Source organism: Culex pipiens, chromosome 3 (genome assembly GCF_016801865.2).
Source record: "Culex pipiens pallens isolate TS chromosome 3, TS_CPP_V2, whole genome shotgun sequence".
NCBI classification, from domain to species: Eukaryota; Metazoa; Arthropoda; class Insecta; order Diptera; family Culicidae; genus Culex; species Culex pipiens.
This window is the reverse complement of record NC_068939.1, coordinates 96,785,876-96,808,014: the sequence shown is the minus strand read 5'-3', so window position 1 is coordinate 96,808,014 and position 22,139 is coordinate 96,785,876. Positions and strand designations below refer to the sequence as shown.

Sequence of the window (22,139 nt, the reverse complement as noted above, 5' to 3'; positions counted from 1 at the left end):
AAAAATGTATATTGAATAGTTTAAAATTCGTTATTTTTCAAATTTCAGTAAACTATTGAAATTTATCAAAAAAAAATAATAATAAAATTTTGTTCCCTGATTTCTTGACTCATTTTGATAGTTTTTTGATCATATATGAAAAATATTTGCAGTGATCTTTCTTTTCAGTATGAATTTTTGCTTTTTAAAAGTTGTTCTTAAAAATTCCAAATTTTTTTGCTTACTCATTTATTAAAAAATAAATTTGAATCATGTTCTTCAAAACAGAAAAGCATCAATTTGTAGTAAACACAGTAAAAACTGAAAGAAGTTTAAATTTAGTGTCTTTTTGTACATTTTTTGACAAAAAATCCTTTTTTTTATATATATTTTACATTTCAACGAATTGGATAATTTAGTTTTCCTGCGCCATTTTTCAGTTTAATATTTAATATAAAAATGATAAGAATTAATTTCAATTATAAAGAATGTAAGATTTTGAAAAAGAAAAGGCAAAATTCAAATAATACGTTGAATCAGCAACATTTTATTGCAAAAGCAAAATAAAAAAACAAACAGAATTGTTCTTATTTAATTTTAGTTAAAACAGTTTTTTTAATTTATACACTCATTTTATTAGTTGAATATTTTATGAACAACCTTAAGTTGAGTGCCGGTCATAGAACTATTTTGAAAAGCCGTCGCGGGCCGGACGTTGGGCAGGCCTGAGTATCGGATCCGACCGCAATTGGTCATCAGCTGTTACAACTTGTCGCTGAATGCTGTCAACTTACACATATAACGTTCTGCAGTGTTCGTTGACGCAAAAGTTAGAATTTAGAAGGAGCGTTTTCAGCAGGGTGATCTGCTGTACGTTACTCAGCTGGTAGTTGGCGTTCCCCTGGAAGATGGAACACCAGCGCTTGAAACACGCGTGGCAACAGCTAGACGACGGATATGACCGCTCATGTGTGTGTGGGTTCAACTTACACGCGATTGCTGCACAAATGAAGTACTAAACATACAGGATTTTCTCAAACATAATTTATTTATATTCCTGGTTTTGTTTTATTCAACACTCTCCCTCAACGCGCTATGTATCACTTAAACCATACGCTTGATCAGCTCATTGATATTTTCCTTGCGGTTGCCAAAGTCTCCGCCTTCGACGTAGTGGTTGTACTTGCGCCAGTTACCGGTCGGGGTGTTGAGACTTGTACGCGCCACGCAGCATCCGCTCGATCACGAAGAAGTCCGTAGTCGGGATTCGGTTGTGTCGGTGGTTGACGAACTTAAGCAAGGGGTAGCCCTAGATGATGTCGGGGCGGTGATACGCAGCAAGTTCTTGGTGACTTTGTTCAGCTTGATAATTATACCACAGATACGCATGACGAAGGCAACCTTCGGCTCGCCCGGAATGTAGATGTTTCCGGCCTTCTTAACCTCGCGCGCCTTGTCCACCACCTCATGCTCCATGCGGGCATACTTCTTGGTGTACTTGGCCGTGCGCAGCAGGTTCTACCTAACGCGGAGTAGCTTGACGGCCTGCAGCTGGCGGCGCAGATTTTCCGGGTGGGCCAACAACTTAGCCTTCGTTGCCTTCAGCTTGGATTCTGGCACCGCCGGCATTTTTAGGGATGGAACGTAGACGATTGCCCGCTTCCAACACTTCGTTCCACTCATTCCAGCATTTCACTCGAGATGATCCGAATCGGCAACCGTGCAAGGCGGAAATTTCGTTCGGAGTGTGCTGTCTTTGGAGGTGCGAGTTTAGCAATTGTTCACAGTAGGAAAATACCGAGGAACTTACCACTAGCGGTACGATCAGCGTAACATCAAGAAAGAAAGTCGGTCTGACAGCGGACGCAAAACACACGTAGTCCAAACTGATCAATGATGTCACCAAACTCCGCCAGCAACACTGCTGAGTGCAGTGAAACATCAGCAGGTAATTTCGCACCTGTACAGCACCCGCGACCAACAGCTGGAGACGGCAACTTCCGGATCTTGTTCTAGGCTACGGTTCCGTGCCGGACATAATGAGGCGTTTTAAAAACCACCGGTGGAGCACACCTCGACACTTCTGGGAAAAATTAAACAAACAAAAAATAATGATCACTCTCACTTTAAAACCTGTTAAAACTCTCTCCAAATCACTCCACTCCTTCAAAAAAAAAACTGGCTTATCTATTTTATGAAGACTTACCTCCATCAATGAAAAATCGCCTTTAAAAACAACAAAAAACTAAACCGTACAAAACGACCTATATGCACAAATTTTATGATTTTTTATGCTGCCTTGTTGGTGTTATGCTCCCAAGTTTTTGGGTGGCGTATCTGTCAAATTCGAGAGAGTGCAGATAGGGTGAATTGAACTTCTCTCTTTTGCTTTGACAGCATTGAAACATTTCATGCTCTCTTCCAGCTGATGACTACACGTTGTGCGTGGATTGTACAAGCATGAAGATTGTAAAATTTGTATGTTTTAGAATTTTATTAAAAACGACTTATACATATTTTCAAATAAACTCAATAAACATGTACATAGGTCATTTTGATATGGGCGTATGTGCATCAGCATTAAAAAATTATATTAATGTTCCATAGGTTGATTTGCTACGGTTCTATGTGCACGGTTCACTCAATTGCACATAGGACTCCCGTGTGGTAAAACGACCTATATTTATTTGGTGTAGAATTTATTAAGAATGCTTTTAGGTTGTTTTGTATTTTATCAATAACTTTAAAAATAAAAGGCTTTGAAGAAATTGGATCAGCGGTGAGTGTAGTTTCCAGCTTGCAGAATGTAATGCAATAAATAACTCAGTTTGTTTACTTTTGTCGCATAGGACCTTTTGAAAATTTACTCTAGAATTCATCCAAATATTTTTTTTCAAGCGTTTATCTCGAACATTGTTGTGAATATGGGTAAAAATTACTATAGATAAAGCTTGATTTTCAGCTATCGGAAAACTCAAGTATTGAATAAAGTCCAGTCCAGTTCAGTTGTTCGTTCTCAATGAATAAATGGAAAAATACGTTATGAAACATGAAAAAAAATATTTAAATTAGCTTAGCTTAGCTTAGCTTGGTTGACCGTACTCTAGCCGAGCAAAAAGCTCTAGGTTAACCGATAAGGAAAATAAATGCGTCAGGAATGTGCCGAATGACACATTACCATTCATTTTTCCTTTTGGTCGACTCCTCACGATCAAAAAACGAAAGAAAAAATCAATAACACGTGGCGGATCGAAAAAATAAACACAACAATACAATTTTTCACAAAATTACTATTAGGTTTTACGCCGACTCGATTTTTAGGTTAGAAATTTGACAGTTCGGCTGCACTGTTTACATTTTTTGCACGTGTGTCTAAGTAAAAATGTGTGTGCGTGTGCGCTCGTGACGTCACGCTGTAAAACCTAATGGCACAAATTATTCACCCTTTCCGCATTCTTTACTTTTCAGAGAAAAGTTTTCCTTTTTTAGTTCAGTACCACCCTTCTGGTGGAACTCACTTTTGACGTCTTCTGTACGAGGTGTTCTGCACCTCCCTTTCAGCTGGTAACGCATTTTGGCGAGGCAAAAAAAAAAACATCAAACGGGAAGAAAAATTGCAACACATTTTTTTGGTTCAAATCCGCACTTTTCGTTTCTAAATTTCGCGAACTTGACGATATTCTGATTTAGCAACACTCAATGAACACTTTTCAACATTTTCCATAACTCGTTCTTACCAAATACACAATAAAATTCAAGTTTTCTGCACAGCAAATAAAGTAGTAATCCTGCTGCGTGTAAAAGGCCTGGGTGTAAAATAAATGTTGCATTATTTTATGAAATTCTATGTAATATTACACCCTGAAATATGTAGCCCATCAGTATGGGAAACCTACTTGACCGAAATGTCAAGCTCATATATGCGTTTATCCTTTCAATTCTTCATCAGTCTGATAGCCGAGCGGGCTAAGGCGCCAGCCCTTACTGTTGATGCTGGGTTTGAATCCCGTTGGTTGCAACTTTTTTTTTGTGTGCAGAAAAATTGTACATGCAGTGTGTAATATTAAGTGTTTATTTTGACGGAGGTGATGTGCATGCTTTTGCATGCGATTTTACCATCGGATTTTTTGCTGTGTGAGGGACGCCAAATCACGCGCACGTTTGTTGCAAAAACCAGTTTTTAGCTTCAACATGAAAAAATATTTAAATTGCAAAAAAAAAATTAATCCAATTAATTTTTATTCAAGTTATTGCAAATCGAGCCAAACATTTCATTAGGGCGCAAAACCAAAACGTAAACATTTGGGATTATTCTACTATTACATTCATTAGTACACTCCCTACATGCCCTCCAAGAATCAGATTGATAGCAAACAATTTCCTAATGAAAAAAACAAAAACACAAAAGGGCACATAGCAATGTTCACTCCAAACCAGAAAAAAAGTTCAATTGTGCCCTTCTATTTTTCGTTAGTTTTTCGTGGTTAAGGAACTTTCTATGTTATAAAGTGAACTTGCATACAGTCTTAACACTAATTCACTTCAAAACAAAGTTTGGTTTACGTTTCACCAAGGATTTCTGCAGAAAAAAACTTCGTCGAAACACAATATTTAATACGGTCCCGCGGCTGCTAATCGGTACTCTTTTGCAGAATTTTTATGTTTCACATACCTTATCTACACTATTCGATTAAAAAACTTCACCAATTATCAAAATTTCCGCTGAATTCCTCATTATTTCTAACTAAATAAAAAGGCCCATAAACATCATTAAAAACAACAATCAGGTGACAGCGCTTTAGTGCCCTTTCAGTTCTTTTCAAAATTGCATTTAGAAAGGGCCCATTATGAACAACAGTTGGAAAGTTAAAAGGGCCCAATAACGAGATTTTTTTAAATTATGAGTTTTATTGCGAAAATCAACATAAATTAAGAAGCATTCAAGCAGAGTTAAGGATAGTGATGTGTTTTATCGGATCATAAGTAAAAATGTCGTCAGTCAAGCTTCTTTTTTAAACTGAAACTGAAATGATAAGTATTTTTAAGCTTTCGGTTATTTTTCAAAGATTAACTGTTTATGTTTCTACTCTGAATCAAAATAATGAGTGCTTCCATTTTGCAAGTATTTTTTTTAAAATTTGTTGTTTATTTTCTGTTTTTTTTTACGAAAATTGTGAATGGTTTTTTTCAAATTCAATTAGATTTTTTTCGATGGTCGATATTTATTTTTTATTTTTTTTATTAAGATTTTTTTTGTTTGAAATTATAATAAAAAAAGAAGATGGCTTTATAGCTGTCGGCCACTATTGCTAGTACCAACCACTAGTGTCTTCCTTTTTAACTACAAGGGCTTCGCCACCCTGTGCTCCTAAGTGTTTGAATATGGCATGGAGCGACGGCACCGGATAGTCATATTTACACTTAGAATTTGAAACCATAAGAAATGTCTATTATTTGAATTTCTGGAAAAGTCGGGAATTTGAAAATGGAAGTTGAGTGGTCACCCTGCATTGGCCATTAATCGATACTGCGGGAGTGCACAGACCTGCTGTCAGTGGCGTGTAAACCTTCGATTCGACCAATCAAGTGATGTAATTATTGGCTTCCAATAGTGTACACGCACGCGACCCAGACTCGGCGAAATCTTATCAAGAGATAGTGTCAGCTGTTGGTTGTTACAGCTCGAGTAAATTTGATCCCTTTTTGATGGATTGCCGCACATGAGGGATTCATTACGTCAATTAATAGCATCATTAACAAACAAAGAAATCGGGAACACTGCAGTTCGTATGTCGATATCCCGTGGAGTAAATAGAACAAAAATGTCACTGAACACATTGTTGGCCACATCGGCAAATGAAGCGAAAACGGCGCTTGAAGAAGAAGGGCTGCAGCGAATGCACCAATGTAGTAGTAGCATGGTCCTCTCTTCCTTACTCGAATACATATTGCTAGGATATATAGTGAAGCGGAACATTGCGGAAAAGCCCACTTCTAATTCTAGGTCAAGGGTGTGCACCGTGCATAAGTTTATTAGTAGGCCCGCTAACCACAAGTGGTTCACCAATAATAGTATGCATGTTTAGTTGATAGAATAGAACACTATTTGTAAATAGAGGGATTATTTTTAAAAATACTTCAGCAAACTTGCGTCCTTGGTGTTATTGCAAAGTAGTGCTATTGAATTTTAGAAGCCATCATTTTAATAGTACAGATAAAACTCAAGCTTGTGATGAAAGCAGTAAAAAATATGAATAAAGCAACTTGGATAAATTATCTATACTTTGAACCGTTCCCCATCCCCGACAAGATTGTAATAAAAAATCGAGCAAATTTTGTTTCCCAATTTTCGTTCGACACAAAGTTTCGATTTTCTCCAATTTTGCGCGCACCAATTGCCCGGCTTAATCGGAAAAAGCCGGGGTTTTGAGCCGATGCGATCAGCTGATGAGGGTGTAACTGATGAGGAAAAATGAAGAAATATAAAAAAACACATTGGAGCGAGTGGAAGCTCTCAGTGCAGCACTGGCGTTTCCGTGTTGATCCGGCAATGTGGCGATCAATCGGTTGCAGGAAAATCAATTTGGAAACATTAATTAAAATATTTGGAAGCATAATTGCGACAAAGGGGCGCTGTCATGTAGTGATGTTTAGTATCTATTAAGGATTACAAATAATTGTCTTTTTTGTATTGTCATTTAACCCTCTACAACCCAACCCCGCCTCTAGACGGGCTTCGATTTAAAAAATTGCCAAAAATCCATTTTTCAACCAATTTTTGATCTTCAAAAAGCATTGGAAAGAAGAACTTTTAAAATTTTGGAAAATTTTAGGGTTGGAAGTTTGACTTGTTTTATGTGACTTTGCCAATGTTTTTAAAAATGTAATTTTTTTAGGGGTCAACTTTGGCTGTGTTTTTTACTAACATTTCCTATATTTTAAGTAAAAAGAAGTATGCAGTAATTTTTCTAGTGACCCAGACTATGCCTCTACGCATTTATTTACAATTTAAATGATAATGGTTCCATTTTATAGCAGAAAATGTGAAAAACAGGCAAAAAATTGAAAAAGTTACTGTAAAAACATGAAAAAATAAGATAGGAAAAATGTAATGATAGGAGGTGGTAGAGTAGGCCAAATACTACCAATAACAAACATAAACTAAACAAGATAAATGCGAATTAAAATACTAAAAATGAAACAAGAAAAACATAAAACAAGAGAAGTAAAGTTTTTCGTAGAACAAAAGTTGCTCAAAATGACCTCCTGAACACGGGAAAAATAAAAATTTTCGAAAAAAAAATTTGGGCAGTAGACGGTTAATGTTTTTTTATGCCCGATAGAAACACATGATTGTTTTAGCTGAGGTTTTCTTGGCCTAAATAATTAGACCCGTATTTATTGCTTCGCCATTAGGGTGACCAACGCCATGTTAGAGTAATCCAAAATTGCCTCTTTAGTAATTTTTCACAAAAACCACATTTAAAAAGAAATCAATTCGCGCCATTTCAACCGATTTTTGAAAGGTGATTAGTTAGGATTATCAGGAAAAATAGAATAAATGTTGTCAGATTTTACTGAATTCTCAGTTAACTGACATTTGTCATTTTGACAGATAGTTTACTGCAATTTCAGTAAAATGGTTGTCAAAAAAACTGAAATTTCAGCAAATGAAACGTCAAATTAAATCGACATTAGAGATACCTCTGACATGATTCCTTAGGCAAAAATAAGTATCTGTGCCAATTTTGAGCCAAATCGGTTAACTGCCCAAAATTCGAAAATTTTTATTTTTCCCTTGTTCGCGAGGTCATTTTGAGCAACTTTTGTTCGACGAAAAACTTTACTTCTCTTGTTTTATGTTTTTCTTGTTTTATTTTTAGTATTTTAATTTCATTTATTTTGTTTGGTTTATTATTGTTTTTGGTAGTATTTGGCCTATTCTACCATCTCCTATCGTTACGTTTTGCCTATCTAATCTATATATATAAAAAATTTCGACGGTTTTGTTCGAACGCGAATCAATTCAACACGGAACGTCGGATCGAGTTGCTCTTTGTTGCGTTGGGTTCGTATAAGTCCAAGGAAGGTTCTTACGCCAAAAAGTTACAACTTTGGCCACTCTGGAACCGATTCCGGAAAATCTGCAGATTTTATGGGAAAAGTTACGTAAAATCAAATTTTGATCACAGGAGGCTGAATTAGCAAAAAAGTTAAAAACGTCAACAAACGAAAAAAGGCAGAACAAAGTTTGTCGGGTAAGGCTTGTTTTTCATATTTGTACAGTCACTTTTTCAATTTTTTGCATGTTTTTCACATTTTCTGCTATAAAATGACACCATTATCACTTTTTAAATCTTTTGCTTGTTTTTCATATTTTCTGACAATTTTAAAAGCACAGGCAAAATCACATAAAACACGTAAAACTTCCAACCCTAAATTTTTCAAAAAATTTAAGAGTTATTCTTTCCAGTGCTTTTTAAAGATCAAAAACTGGTTGAAATGGATTTTTGGCGATTTTTTAGGTCGAACCCCGTCTAAAGGCGGGGGGATCAACTCGGATCTTTTTGCACCCTTCGACAAAGTTGTACGGAATTGAATTTCCTACAATAATCTTACACTTGGGCAATTTTGGGCGAGACCTACGCCACCTGCTGCCAAAATCCTGAAGCGATGTTTTTCCCAATACATTTTCGCGATTTTCCCCAAAAAAAAACTTCAACTATAAAAAGCGACCCCTAAACCTTAACCGATTTGGCTCAAAATTGGCGCAGCTATTAATTTTTGCCTGATTAAAAATTTCAAAAAATTTCAATTTTTCTTGTCACCGTAATGTACAGTCACCCCACATATTCGGAACAGTTTACAAATCAGCCAGTGTTACAAAAATCTTAGAAAATCGATAATTGAACATAATGATTTGTTTTTCACATAGGTAAATGTGAAAGCTTTTTGCCTTCCTCACCTTACTGAGGAAAGGCTATAAAATCACTCGAAAAATGAACTTCTTAATTCGACCTTGCAGACCCGCCTTCACGTATACCTATCGACTCAGAATCATGTTCTGAGCAAATGTCTGTGTGGATGTGTGTAGGTGGGTGGACAAAAAAATTGTCACTCGATTATCTCCGGACTGGATGAACGGATTTTGACTGTATTAGTCTCATTCGATCCGTCTTGGGGTCCCATAGGTCTCTATTTAAAATCAGCAAGTTTGGTTAAGTACTTCAAAAGTTATGCTAAAAAAACGATTTTGGCGTATGTCCGGAAGATTGTAAAAACGGTGGTTTTTGCAAGAAACCCTATTATGTAATACATTTTCAGAAAGGTATTAAAAATACCTTTCCAATGAGCCCAAAACACTGAAGATCTGACAACCCTATCAAAAGTTATTAGCACTTAAGTGTTATTTATACACTTTTTGGAGGCCGGATCTCAGATATTTCAGTAAAAATGACGTCCGGGTCCATCATGCGACCCATCGTTAGTTAGATAATCGAAAGACCTTTCAAATGAGCCTAAAACATCAAGGATCTGACAACCCTATCAAAAGTTATTAGCACTTTAGTGTTATTTATACACTTTTTGGAGGCCGGATCTCAGATATTTCAGTAAAAATTATGTCCGGGTCCATCATGCGGCCCATCGTTAGTTAGATAATCGAAAGACCTTTCAAATGAGCCTAAAACATCAAGGATCTGTTAACCCTATAAAAAGTTATTAGCACTTAAGTGTTATTTATACACTTTTTGGAGGCCGGATCTCAGATATTTCAGTAAGAATGATGTCCGGGTCCATCATGCGACCCATCGTTAGTTAGATAATCGAAAGACCTTTCAAATGAGCCTAAAACATCAAGGATCTGACAACCCTATAAAAAGTTATTAGCACTTAAGTGTTATTTATACACTTTTTGGAGGCCGGATCTCAGATATTTCAGTAAAAATGACGTCCGGGTCCATCATGCGACCCATCGTTAGTTAGATAATCGAAAGACCTTTCAAATGAGCCTAAAACATCAAGGATCTGACAACCCTATCAAAAGTTATTAGCACTTTAGTGTTATTTATACACTTTTTGGAGGCCGGATCTCAGATATTTCAGTAAAAATGATGTCCGGGTCCATCATGCGGCCCATCGTTAGTTAGATAATCGAAAGACCTTTCAAATGAGCCTAAAACATCAAGGATCTGACAACCCTATCAAAAGTTATTAGCACTTAAGTGTTATTTATACACTTTTTGGAGGCCGGATCTCAGATATTTCAGTAAAAATGATGTCCGGGTCCATCATGCGACCCATCGTTAGTTAGATAATCGAAAGACCTTTCAAATGAGCCTGAAACATTAAGGATCTGACAACCCTATCAAAAGTTATTAGCACTTAAGTGTTATTTATACACTTTTTGGAGGCCGGATCTCAGATATTGTGATAAAAATATTGTCTGAATCTTTCATGTGAACTATCGTTGGATAGGTTTTTTTTTATCAGACCTTGCCGATGAGCCAGAAAAATTGAAGGTCTGCGAAAGAAATGAGTAATTGAAGGTCTCAAAAGAAATGAGTAATAAAGTTGATTTGTTAAACATGTTAAGGGAATGTTTCTATTTTTACTGAATGTATTGACTTTATGAATGTGAGGAAGGCACCAACCACCTAAAGGTGGATTAAGTAACGTTTTTTTATGATCTTTCGATTGATGTATCTATCGACTGTAATTTTTGACGTTTTAATATCAAGTTTTTAAAGAAAAAACATTAACGCTTGTAATTCACAAATTCGGAAAAAAAAATCTGACGGATGAAAACAAAATTTGGTTCTCTCCAGGAATACATTTTTTTTTTGGAAAAAATAATGATTTCACAAACTAAACTTATGAAACTCAAGCTTAATTATGTTTTATGAATGGTATGATAATTTATTTGTGAAAATACCAGTTAAATTCAGGTGTTCCATAGTTGTGGAAGGCACAATAATATCCCACAATTATGAAACAGGCAATTTGGAGGCAGTGTTTTGGTGCTCTGGATAAAATAGTCTTGAAATGCAGTTTTTTTTGTTTAAAAAGAACTACCTTCTTTAACTAGTGAAATAGCAGGAGTATGTCCAAATAAAGGTCCTAAAAATAGCAGGGTCGACACGCTGATATAATCCCACATTTTTGATGAATCACATAAAACAAATGAGATTAGGAAAATCCCTTTGTTTTGCAACATTGTTTATCTAAAACCAGATAATGCTTTGTTGATTTACTGCCACGACAAACACAAGCTTGATTTGTATAGGAGGGATGAAGAACTTTTACAACTTTTGAGTAATTGTTATTTATTCCGTTGTTATGGAATATAATTCACCTGACAATGTGTCTTGTAGAGTTTTACGCCAAAATGGTATCTGAATTTGAAGCGAGCAATATTTAAGCAAACAAACTGACACCGACATTACTTAACGATGACTAATTCCTGTGTTGTTTTCTCATTCATTACAGACGATCACGACCGGCGATCTCCTAAGGCCGACCTGTCTGTCCGTCCGCCACGGGCACTATCTCCAAACCTCGGGGCCACATTTTCCCATATCGCGCGCTCGCCCCAGCCCGATTCAATTGCAACATCATCAAATATTCACAATGTACACTGGTGGTGAGCGGGCACCAGCAACGGGTCCGCAATCAGCAACAACCACAACAACAACAATCACGGCGACATCACCAACGTCAGGCTGGCTCCGTTTGACGCGATGAGGTAATGCACGACCAACAGCAGCAGCAGCAGATACTATCCAACAGTCGGTTCCGTGGCCACAGCAGCAGCAGCAGCTCCAAAGCCTCCGAGCAGCGAAGACGCGAGCGAAAATAGCAACAACAACAACAACAAAAATACAAAGTTGATACACAACCATCATCACCATCACCAATAGAGTCGTCTCGAACAATGAGTTCATTGGGTCGAGTTCTTCTGGCATCCCGAAACAGCAGCGAAGAACAAGACGACACTCGACGTACATCACCCAAATGTAAGAGCGCATCCCCCCTCTAATTGCTGCTTGTTTGTGTGTTTTATCAAAGAAGTTTTCTGTAAACAGAGCACCGGAGTTCGGTTGTCCCGGGCGCGCTCGAAACCAATGTTTTATTTATCAACTTTTTGTGATTCAACCACACAACTGAGCACTTAAATCTCTCACTTTTAATTGCAGAGAAATAACAGTCGATTCGAAGGACGGCAGCAACCGTAACAGCTCCAGGCAGGTGGAACACAGACATCACACCAGTGTAGTACAAATCTAGTTAGACAAACCAAGTGGAAGAAAGAGGAGGAAGAAGCAAACGAAGATGGCACCCAGTCAGAAATCGACGAAAAAGTGGGAAATCTTCGCTGGAAGAAACAAGTTCTACTGCGACGGTTACCTTATGACTGCCCCCAATTCGGGGGTGTTTTACTTTACCGTAGTGCTCATCACCGGAACCAGTGGGCTGTTTTTCGCCTTCGAGTAAGTACTAGATTCGTCGTTTTCGTTTTATTTATTTTTTTTGCAGGGATGTTACGGAAGCGTGAATTTTGAAGATGCAGTGCAGATTTTATTGTACGTTTGGTCTCAATTCCTCGTTGAGGAGCAACTTTTAAATTTAAGGCCGTTGCAAATATCTTTCAAAGTAAATGTTAAACTTGAAATAAATCGTTAGACATTTTGCAGTTGATCGATATATCAATCGAAAAATCACAAGAAAAGCATTCAAATGAAGTTAAAAGCTAAACATTACATATATCGAATTACTATCACGTTTTAAACATTGGGCGATCCCTAAACTGTTTCGAATATACGGGATGACCACGCCTTATTGGTAGAATTGATTCCAGCGCTTCATTTTTTTGTAAAAAATACACTCCTGGATAACATCAAACTTGATTTACATCTGTAAGCAAAAAGTGTTCCTTGGCTTTGTTTACAGATGATCCTTTTGCAACCCCTTAAATGCGTTGTATTTTATAAAAAATCCATAAAAAAATTATATTTTTTATTGCTTTTTTCAGAAGAATGCTAATTTTTTATAAGAAACTCATAGAGATTTTCCTATCTTTTTAGTACATTTAACCCTCTACTGCCGATTTTTTTTTCGAAAATGTTTATTTTTCCCGTGTTTAGGAGGTTATTTTGAGCAACTTTTGTTCTACGAAAAACATTACTTCTCTAGTTTTATGTTTTTCTTGTTTCATTTTCAGTATTTTAGTTTGCATTTATCTTATTTTGTTTGTGTTTGTTTTTGGTAGTATTTTTCCTATTCTCCCACCTCGTATCATTACATTTTGCCTATCTAATTTGTTCATGTTTTTTCAGTCACTTTTTCAATTTTTTGCTTGTTTTTCACATTGTTTGCTATCAAATGGCACCATTATCATTTAAATTGTAAAAAATGCGCAGAGGCATAGTCTGGTACACTAGAAAAATTACTGCATACTTCTTTTTACTTAAAGTCTAGGAAATGTTAGTAAAAAACACAGCCAAAGTTGACCCCTAAAAAATGACATTTTTAAAAACATTGGCAAAGTCACATAAAACAAGTTAAACTTCCAACCCATAAAATTTTCTAAAATTTTAGGAGTTCTTCTTTCCAATGCTTTTTAAAGATCAAAAATTGGTTGAACAATGGCGATTTTTTAAATTGAAGCCCGTCTAAAGGCGGGGTTGGGTTGTAAAGGGTTAAGTCTTCACATTAAAAAGAAGAATTAATCTCTATGAATTTATTGTTTCTCGAAAGATTATACACGTTTCCCAAGGGATTTTTTTGAGTAGTTTTTACTTTTCCTGGCAATTCAATTGTTAAGGAGCCATTACACTACCGCAAACAAACAAACTCGCACTTTTTCGTGTTTGACAGTTTACCAAACTCGCAAACAAGGCAAAATGTATGCAGGCTGACGTTTGTACAAGCAAATCTAGATAAATAAACATAGCAGGCAAACTGTCAAAAAGTGCGAGTTTGTTTGTTTGTTGGCTGTAGTTTAATAGCTCCTTTAGTTAGTTTATATAATTACATCAAAATGAATTATAGTGTAAACCATAGCTAAATATTAAAATATTAAATATAAAAAAATGTGAAATGTCATTTGATGCAAAATACAGTGAGTCAACTATTTGTCCGACTACAACTACACGAAACTTTTTTGATGTAAAAGTACATAAAATTTTACTAAAATACCTAAAATACTAAAATATATCAATCGACGTGGCAGAATGTCCTTTTCAGGATCCTGTAATTGAATTTGTAAAAAAAACCTTTTCTTGAAAAATACAAAAATTGTTTACTGAAAAAAGTTTGAAAATGAGGTCAAATAATTGTCCGTACACCTAATAAAACTACGAAATCTGTTCGATTTGATTGAATTCTTTTAGTAAATCGATGCCGCTGTGCTCTCTTATGCTAACTATCTTATCTAGGAAAACCAGCAAGCTTAGTACAAGAGAGCACAAAGGCATCGAAATGTTGTTGCTGTGTCAAATACAAGTAACTTAAGCTAGTTTGTGACAATTTTGAACTTAATCCACCTTTAGATGGTTGGGGCTTTCCTCACATTCATAAAGTGAATACACTACAGAGCCCTAAAAAAGTGTATAAATAACACTTAAGTAATTATAACTTTTGATAGAGTTATCAGATCTTCAACGTTTTGGACCTAGCTGGTGGCCTGTGGAAACGCCTCGTAAACCTTTGACCACCGCGGGTCAGAGTCGAGACGGCTTAAAGAAAGGGGCGCGACAATGTGGAAAAGGGAAGTAATTTGTGATTGTAGACGGTATTGTATTGATTCGCAGTATGTTAAGTCAACTGCTGTGGATGTACCTGTAACATCACAGAAAGGGGTTTCTATTCTTTCCATTTTTATCTACCATCTATCTTCTGTTTTTATTTTGCTCAACTGATTCAAACTTATTCACTGATTCTTCTGTATACTATCCACAATTTGGTTTGGATTTTATTCACTCTTGATTCTCTTAACTCTCAACGCTTTTCCACTATATTTGACTAACTAATGCTGCTTCAACAAACTGTCAGTTTTCCCTTAATTTGGTAACAATGTCAATTTTCCCTGGGCCTTGCAGGCCAAGTGCGAATGATTCTGATGATATCTCTTCAGTTGACGCTCAGGCGAGGAACATCCTGGAAGGAGCGTCACTGACTACGCCCGTAGTCCTGTTAGATCTTTCTTGATCAGGACAGTATAGCTCTGGTTCCTTGCAAGTGTCCTATTTTCTTACCTCCACGTTGGCTTGGTTTTCATGATGACCTAGCTGGTGGCCTGTGGAAACGGATCGTAAACCTTTGACCATCGAAGGTCAGAGTCGAGACGGCTAGAAGAAAGGGGCGCGTCAATGTGGGAAAGGGAAGTAATTTGTGATTGTAGACGGTATTGTTTTGATTCGTAGTATGTTGAGTCAACTGCTGTGGATGTACCTGGACGTTGCAAAACGGGGTTTCCTCTCTCCTCTCCATTTCCAGCTACCATCTATCATCTGTTTATTTTGTTTCACTGATTTTCTTAAACGGCTTCTGTTTACTATCCTCCATTTGATTTCGATTTTACTTATTTGATTCTCTTATTTCTCAACGCTTTTCCATTCCATTTTACCAATTGATGCTGCCGCAACAAACTGTCTGCTTTCCCTTAATTTGGCAGCAATGTCAATTTTGTTTATCATGTGCCTTTTCTTTATTTATCTATTTCAATAATTTCTCATCTTCCCTGTAAACTGCCCCCAATACAATCTAAGCATGTTTGTTACCTCTATTTATTAACTATTGTTAATTTCTTTATCTTCTTCATAAATTACTATCTTTCTTTTACTATTGATTCTTTACATAGTATATTTCTTTCACTGTCCATTGTTTTGAAACTTCACCTTTTTCTTAAGCAAGTGAGGTTCGAGCCCTGACTCAATTTATGGAATGATTAAAGGATTAACACAAATATTACTGTTGTACTTTTGAAAAACTTTTATAAAATGCTTAGGACCAAAATATTGTAACAAAACACCGCGACAAAAGAAATAGCAACAGATAAACACGACTCAACAATAGGGAAGATTTCAGAAGAAAACAATACACAGTAAATAACAATTAGTTTTTGAATTCAATCTAAAAATATAACAGTTTTTGCTTTATGAAAGTTGATAGGCACACTATAAATGGTTAGGCGCTTATACTTACATCAAACCCTACGTAATGTACCACCCCCGGCCGAGTTAAAATGCGTAACCGGAAAAGAAGGTGTGCATGCCTGGCACGAACACTCAAAGCGTGTTCTAGCGTGCTGCTCGTACTGACTCAGAGCAAGGGTGAGATGTAGGTGTAAGGGCAGTGCGTGTTCGTCGGGAACCTGGTGCATAAGATCGGTCAAGGCCCGTTCTTACACTGAAAATTGCGAATTGCGAATTGCGAATGTCAATTTTCCCTGGGCCTTGTAAAGTCAAGGGGCATGATTTGATCCTAGTGCATAAGTTAAAATTTGGGTATAAATTATTTTTTATAAGCACTATGGACATCACTTCATGCTACGAGAACTCGCTTTGGCGCAGCCCCAGGGCTTAAGCGTTGACCGATAAGCTGTCTTCGTGAACTAGGTAGTTCTCCGATAGTGAAAATATCACAATTGCACAAGACACCGCTGCTTCTGTGACTTTTTCACTATCACAATGTGGGATTTAGGTTGGGACTTCAGGATAGTGCAATTGTGTTGTTGCTTAGCATTAGCATTTAAAATAAATCTGTATGCTTTCCAAATCTATTTGATGATAAATTTAGTTGCAATTGTTAAGTTAGAGTAATGCTGTCAATAAACTTTGATTGATGTAGAATACTAGGCATTCTTTTATGTCAAATTGTCCATAGAGTCTCGATCAATCAATAATGTAATGATATCGGACAAAATTCGTTGATCTGTTGAACTAACCGTTTTCCGATTATGGTTGTATCGACCATTGTTGCGAATCGAGGAACTACGGATATTTTGAAGTAAATGGTCATTTCTGTTTCAAATCGCGGTTTCTATCCTATTTGTATATCAGTTCATAAATTTTTATTTTTTTTTAAGGAAGTAGGGTGCTATAACAGGTAAAGAAATGTTAAGTTTTGAACATTAAGTTTAGAGGATTTTAGATTAAAGTTTAGATTTTCAATCCAAAGTAGTTAGCAAATGAATATTTGGACTTATATGAATAATTGAACATTTTGGACTTATGAATAACACACAACTGTGCATTTATTCTAAAGTCAGATCCATACAGCGTCAGTGTTTATTTGGTCGAAGTGTACTAATTCATTGGCAGATCTGATTCTAGTTGTAATGTACGACAAGACTACTGACGGACGTGACAGGACGAGGGCCCAGTTTAGAGGTTTCAACATCAACGATGTGCGGCTGGATCACCATCCAAAAAAAAAAAAAAAAAAATTTGGTGACAATGTCAATTTTGTTTATTATTTTCCTTTTCTTTATATATCTATTTGAATAATTTCATCTGCCCTATAAGTTGTCCTTAATACAATCTAAGCTAACTTCTATTTATTAACTATTATCGCAGCACTCTTGAGTACGGGTTACAAATTTGGGCTCCCCGACAAATTGGAGACACTAACCTGTTTGAAAGAGTCCAAAAAACTGCCACTAGGATTATTCTGGGCCGGCTTCCAATAGAACATCCGGCAAGGTTGCTTCACTACGAAGAAAGGCTACATTTTCTGCGAATGGACAAGCTCTCGCGGCGCATCTCTTTCTTGAGGAGGCTATTTATGTTCGACGTTGTCAACGGGGTCACAGATTGTGAAGCATTGAAAGCATTACTTCCAGCCAACACACTGTCTAGGACCCTAAGGGACGCGGAGTTTATTCGTCTCCCAAACGATGGTTGGAGAAGCTTCTACAATCCATTTTATGAATGTTGTAAATGTTTCAATGTTGTATCCGACAAATATTTCCATGGAATGACAAAGTTAAATTTTAAGCATAGGATTAAGCGTTTAATTTAAATTCAGTCTGTAAAGACGGTGCTTCATAAATAAATAAATAAATTATTTATTTCTACATCTACTACATAAATCACTATCTTTCTTTTACTATTGATTCTTTACATAGTATATTTCCTTCACTGTCCATTGCTTTGAATCTTCACCTTTTTCTAAAGCAAGTGAGGTTTGAGCCCTTACTCAATTTATGGAATGGTTAAAGGATTAACACAAATTTTACTATTGTACTTTTGGCAAACTTTTATAGCATGCTTAGGACCAAAAATTGTAACAAAACACCGCGACAAAAGAAATAGCAACAGATAAACACGACTCAACACTAGGAAAGATTTCATTAGAAAACAATACACAGTAAAATAACAACTAGTTTTTGAATTCAAACTAAAAATAAAACAGTTTTTGCTTTAATGAAAATTGATAGGCACACTATAAATGGTTAGGCGCTTATACTTACATCAAACCCTACGCAATGTACCACCCCCAGCCGAGTTAAAATGCGTAACCGGAAAAGAAGGTGTGCATGCCTGGCACGAACACTCAAAGCGTGTTCTAGCGTGTTGCTCGTACTGACTCAGAGCAAAGGTGAGATTTAGGTGTAAGGGCAGTGCGTGTTCGTCGGGAACCTGGTGCATAAGATCGGTCAAGGCCCGTTCTCACACTGAAAATTGCGAATTGCGAAGTTATCAGATCTTCAACGTTTTGGGCTCGTTGGAAAGGTATTTTAAATACCTTTCTAAAAATGTATGTGCGCATAACGAGTTTTATTACAAAAACCACCCTTTTTTACAATCTTCCGAAGTTAAGCAAAAATTGTTTTTTTTTGAATAACTTTTGAAGTACTTTTCTGAACTTCATAATATTAACTAGGGTCTTGTGGGACCAAAACGGTCCAAATCGGTTTAGCCAGTCCGGAAATAACCGTGTGCATATTTTTCGGTGTACGGACTTACTGACATACACACGCACAGACATTTGTTCAGAATTTGATTCTGAGTCGATAGGTATACGTGAAGGTGGGTCTACGAGGTCGAATAAAGAAGTTCATTTTTCGAGTGATTTTATAGCCTTTCCTCAGTAAGGTGAGGAAGGCAAAAAGTTTTCGTATATTTTCCCGTAGTTTCAGAGAAATCTGGTGAAAACAAAACTAAATACCACAAAAATACAAAAAAATGGACTTCGACTATTTTTAAAATGATTAAATTTCCGAATAACACCAAGCATTGATTTGATTCCAAATGATCCTCGAGACTTTTTTTTTGGGAATATCAAGCAACGGTATTGATACCATAGAATGGTATTTTAGTGTATTTTTTATTTGTTTGTTATTTACCTCTGCTTGGGATAGAAAAAAAAACGAAACCATTCACACTATAACCCATGATTTGGTAACCTATATTGCAAGATTTCTACTCAAACTGCGTCCGAAGGCTTGAATGGGTAACTCTTCTTGTACTTTACTTTCTCATCCGATGGAAGGCGTGATCATGCATTTTGCGTCTCAAGAAACACTAATCGGGATCAATTTGCATTCAAATTTGTAAGATCCTCGACTGAAATGTTTTGTAAACGTTTTAGAAGTTACTGTATCACAATCTTCCGTAACAACAACCCTTTCATTTCCAAAGTATTTTCCCTAACGTAGTTTTCTTCCTTACCACGCAGCTGTCCCTTTCTGGCGGAGCGCATCACCCCGGCCATCCCGATCGTCGGCGGCATCCTGTTTGTGTTCACCATGAGCTCTCTGTTCCGCACGTCGTTCAGCGATCCGGGCATCATCCCGCGGGCCTCCCAGGACGAAGCGGCCTACATCGAGAAGCAGATCGAAGTGCCAAACTCGCTCAACTCGCCGACGTACCGGCCGCCGCCCCGCACCAAGGAGGTCTTCGTCAAGGGCCAAACGGTGAAGCTCAAGTACTGCTTCACGTGCAAAATCTTCCGGCCGCCGCGGGCCTCGCACTGCAGCCTTTGTGATAACTGTGTCGATCGGTTCGATCATCACTGCCCTTGGGTACGGTTACGGCGACGCGTGACAGAATGTTTATAAATCTAAATCTCTATCTTTCTTGGTTTAGGTGGGCAACTGCGTGGGAAAACGAAACTACCGTTTCTTTTACATGTTTATCGTCTCTCTCGCGTTCTTAGCAGTATTCATATTTTCCTGTACAACGACACATATAGTTTTGTGTAGGTTTTGATACGAGTTTCAAGATCTTGATCACATTGTTACAATTTCCTCTCTCATATTTCCAGTGTTTAAAGATGAGGATCAGTTCTTTGACATTGTCAAAAAGACTCCGTTCAGTGTGATAATAGCGGTAATCTGTTTCTGTTCGGTGTGGTCCGTGATCGGCCTGGCCGGCTTCCACACCTACCTTACCACCAGTGATCAAACAACGAATGAAGATGTAAGCTCAAGCACCGCCGAACAACTGCAGTGACTAATCGCTTCGTCTTCTTCCCTCTTCCAGATCAAGGGTTCTTTTACCTCGAAGGGCGGCCAGCAGGCGATCAATCCCTACTCGCAGGGCAACATTTGCCTCAACTGTTTCCACATTCTTTGCGGCCCCATCACTCCATCGCTAATTGATAGGTAATGTGCCGGGTGGTGACACACACTCACTATTTTCTGCCCCTCGCTCGGGGTGCGATGAATTAGCGCGCTTATTTGCTTTTTGTTTTTGTTTTTTTTTGTGTGTGTTGTTTTTTTTTATTTTTGTTCGCGCACCATCAGACGAGGAGTCGTGACGGACGAGTATCGGACGCAGATGCAACCGCCGGACAAGTACAACAGCGCGCCGGTGCCGCCGCTGGTCGTGATGCAGCCAGGACACGATACGCTGAACAAACCGTACAGTTTAGAGGTAAGGATTGCAATATTACTCTTCGATAAAACTCAACATAGCCCATATTGCAAATTTTGGAAAGGTGACAAGAGGTCAATTCCCGTACTGCAGAATTCTGCAATTATGCACAAAAACGGCAGCAGAGCGTTCCCGTACTTTTCTGCAACAAAAGTAACTTTTCTCTCAGGCAGAACTTCTGCAATGAGAGAGGTAGAAGTTGCAGCAAAACTGTTCCCGTACTTTTCTGCAAGCTCTCTCTCTTCTCGTTCTTCTGGAAAAGTTACTGCAATTTGGTGTGATGGATGTTAAGTACCCGCTTACGTAAAATTTGCAAGTTTGGTGAAATTAAGCATTGTATTATAAGTTGTAATAATAAATGATTCTGGGGTTGTTTTTTTATGTCTGGTTTTATTGAGAACGATTTTTTTTATGTTAACGATTTCAGGCTTAGTTGCAGGCCAAGGGTGAAATGATACCTTTTCGGTTGACACCCGGTGAGGAACATCCTGGAAGGAGCGGAACTATACCCGTAGTGCTGTTAGCTGGCCTAGACCTTGGTCAAAACAGCTGCTCTGGTTCCTTGCAAGTTACCCATTTTCTTACCTCCACGTTGGCTTGGTTTCGTCATCATGATGACAACACGTGACCTTGCTGGTGGCCTGTGGAAACGAACTCGTAAACCTTTGACCAGCGAGGGTCAGAGTAGAGACGGCCAAAAGAAAGGGATGCGCAATGTGGGAAGGGAAGATTGTAGACGGTATTGTTTTGATTCACAGCATGTTGAGTTAACTGTTGTGGATGTACCTGATACATCGCAATACGGGGTTTCTCTTCTTTCCACTTTCAGCTACTATCTATCTTCTATTTCTTTATTATGTATAACTGATTTTCTAATTCTGCTTCTGTTTACTATCCACCATTTTATTTTGATTGCATGATCTTTCGTTTCTTTTATTTTCTTATACTAATGCATCTTTCTGTTTTGTTTTGTTTTTGTTTGTTTCCATTTTCATGTCGTGTCTGAGCCTGCGGTTGGAGAACGATTGCACCACGACAACCACTTTGGAGTGATATTATCACACTGGAGACAACAGCAACAACATAAGAAACCCTGATGTCACTCAGGTTCACGAAAGTAACTGTATCGATATTTTATAGTGTTTATATTTTACTAACATCCCTTTCTTTGCAGAGCATGGACTACATCATAAAGCGGCAATGTGGGAAAGGGAAGTAATTTGTGATTGTAGAAGGTATTGTTTTGATCCACAGCATGTTGAACGAACTGTTGTGGATGTA

The 22,139-nt window shown here is 37.4% G+C and overlaps 1 protein-coding gene and 1 pseudogene across 9 annotated transcripts in view; one reads left to right on the top strand and one right to left on the bottom strand.

Moving 5' to 3' along the window:
* The window catches only part of LOC120417460 (palmitoyltransferase app), a 50,377-nt gene that overhangs the window by 16,959 nt on the left and 11,279 nt on the right, over positions 1-22,139 (top strand). For all 9 annotated transcript variants that reach the window (XM_039579521.2, XM_039579522.2, XM_052709382.1 and 6 more), the window contains exons 2-8: positions 11,467-11,993; positions 12,174-12,467; positions 19,660-20,005; positions 20,070-20,181; positions 20,248-20,402; positions 20,466-20,587; positions 20,729-20,858. In XM_039579521.2, coding sequence (XP_039435455.1) covers positions 12,310-12,467; positions 19,660-20,005; positions 20,070-20,181; positions 20,248-20,402; positions 20,466-20,587; positions 20,729-20,858 — 1,023 coding nt within the window. In that variant the 5' untranslated portion in view covers positions 11,467-11,993; positions 12,174-12,309. The remainder of the gene's footprint in view (positions 1-11,466; positions 11,994-12,173; positions 12,468-19,659; positions 20,006-20,069; positions 20,182-20,247; positions 20,403-20,465; positions 20,588-20,728; positions 20,859-22,139) is intronic.
* Positions 571-2,443, bottom strand: LOC120417465 (60S ribosomal protein L7-like; annotated as a pseudogene).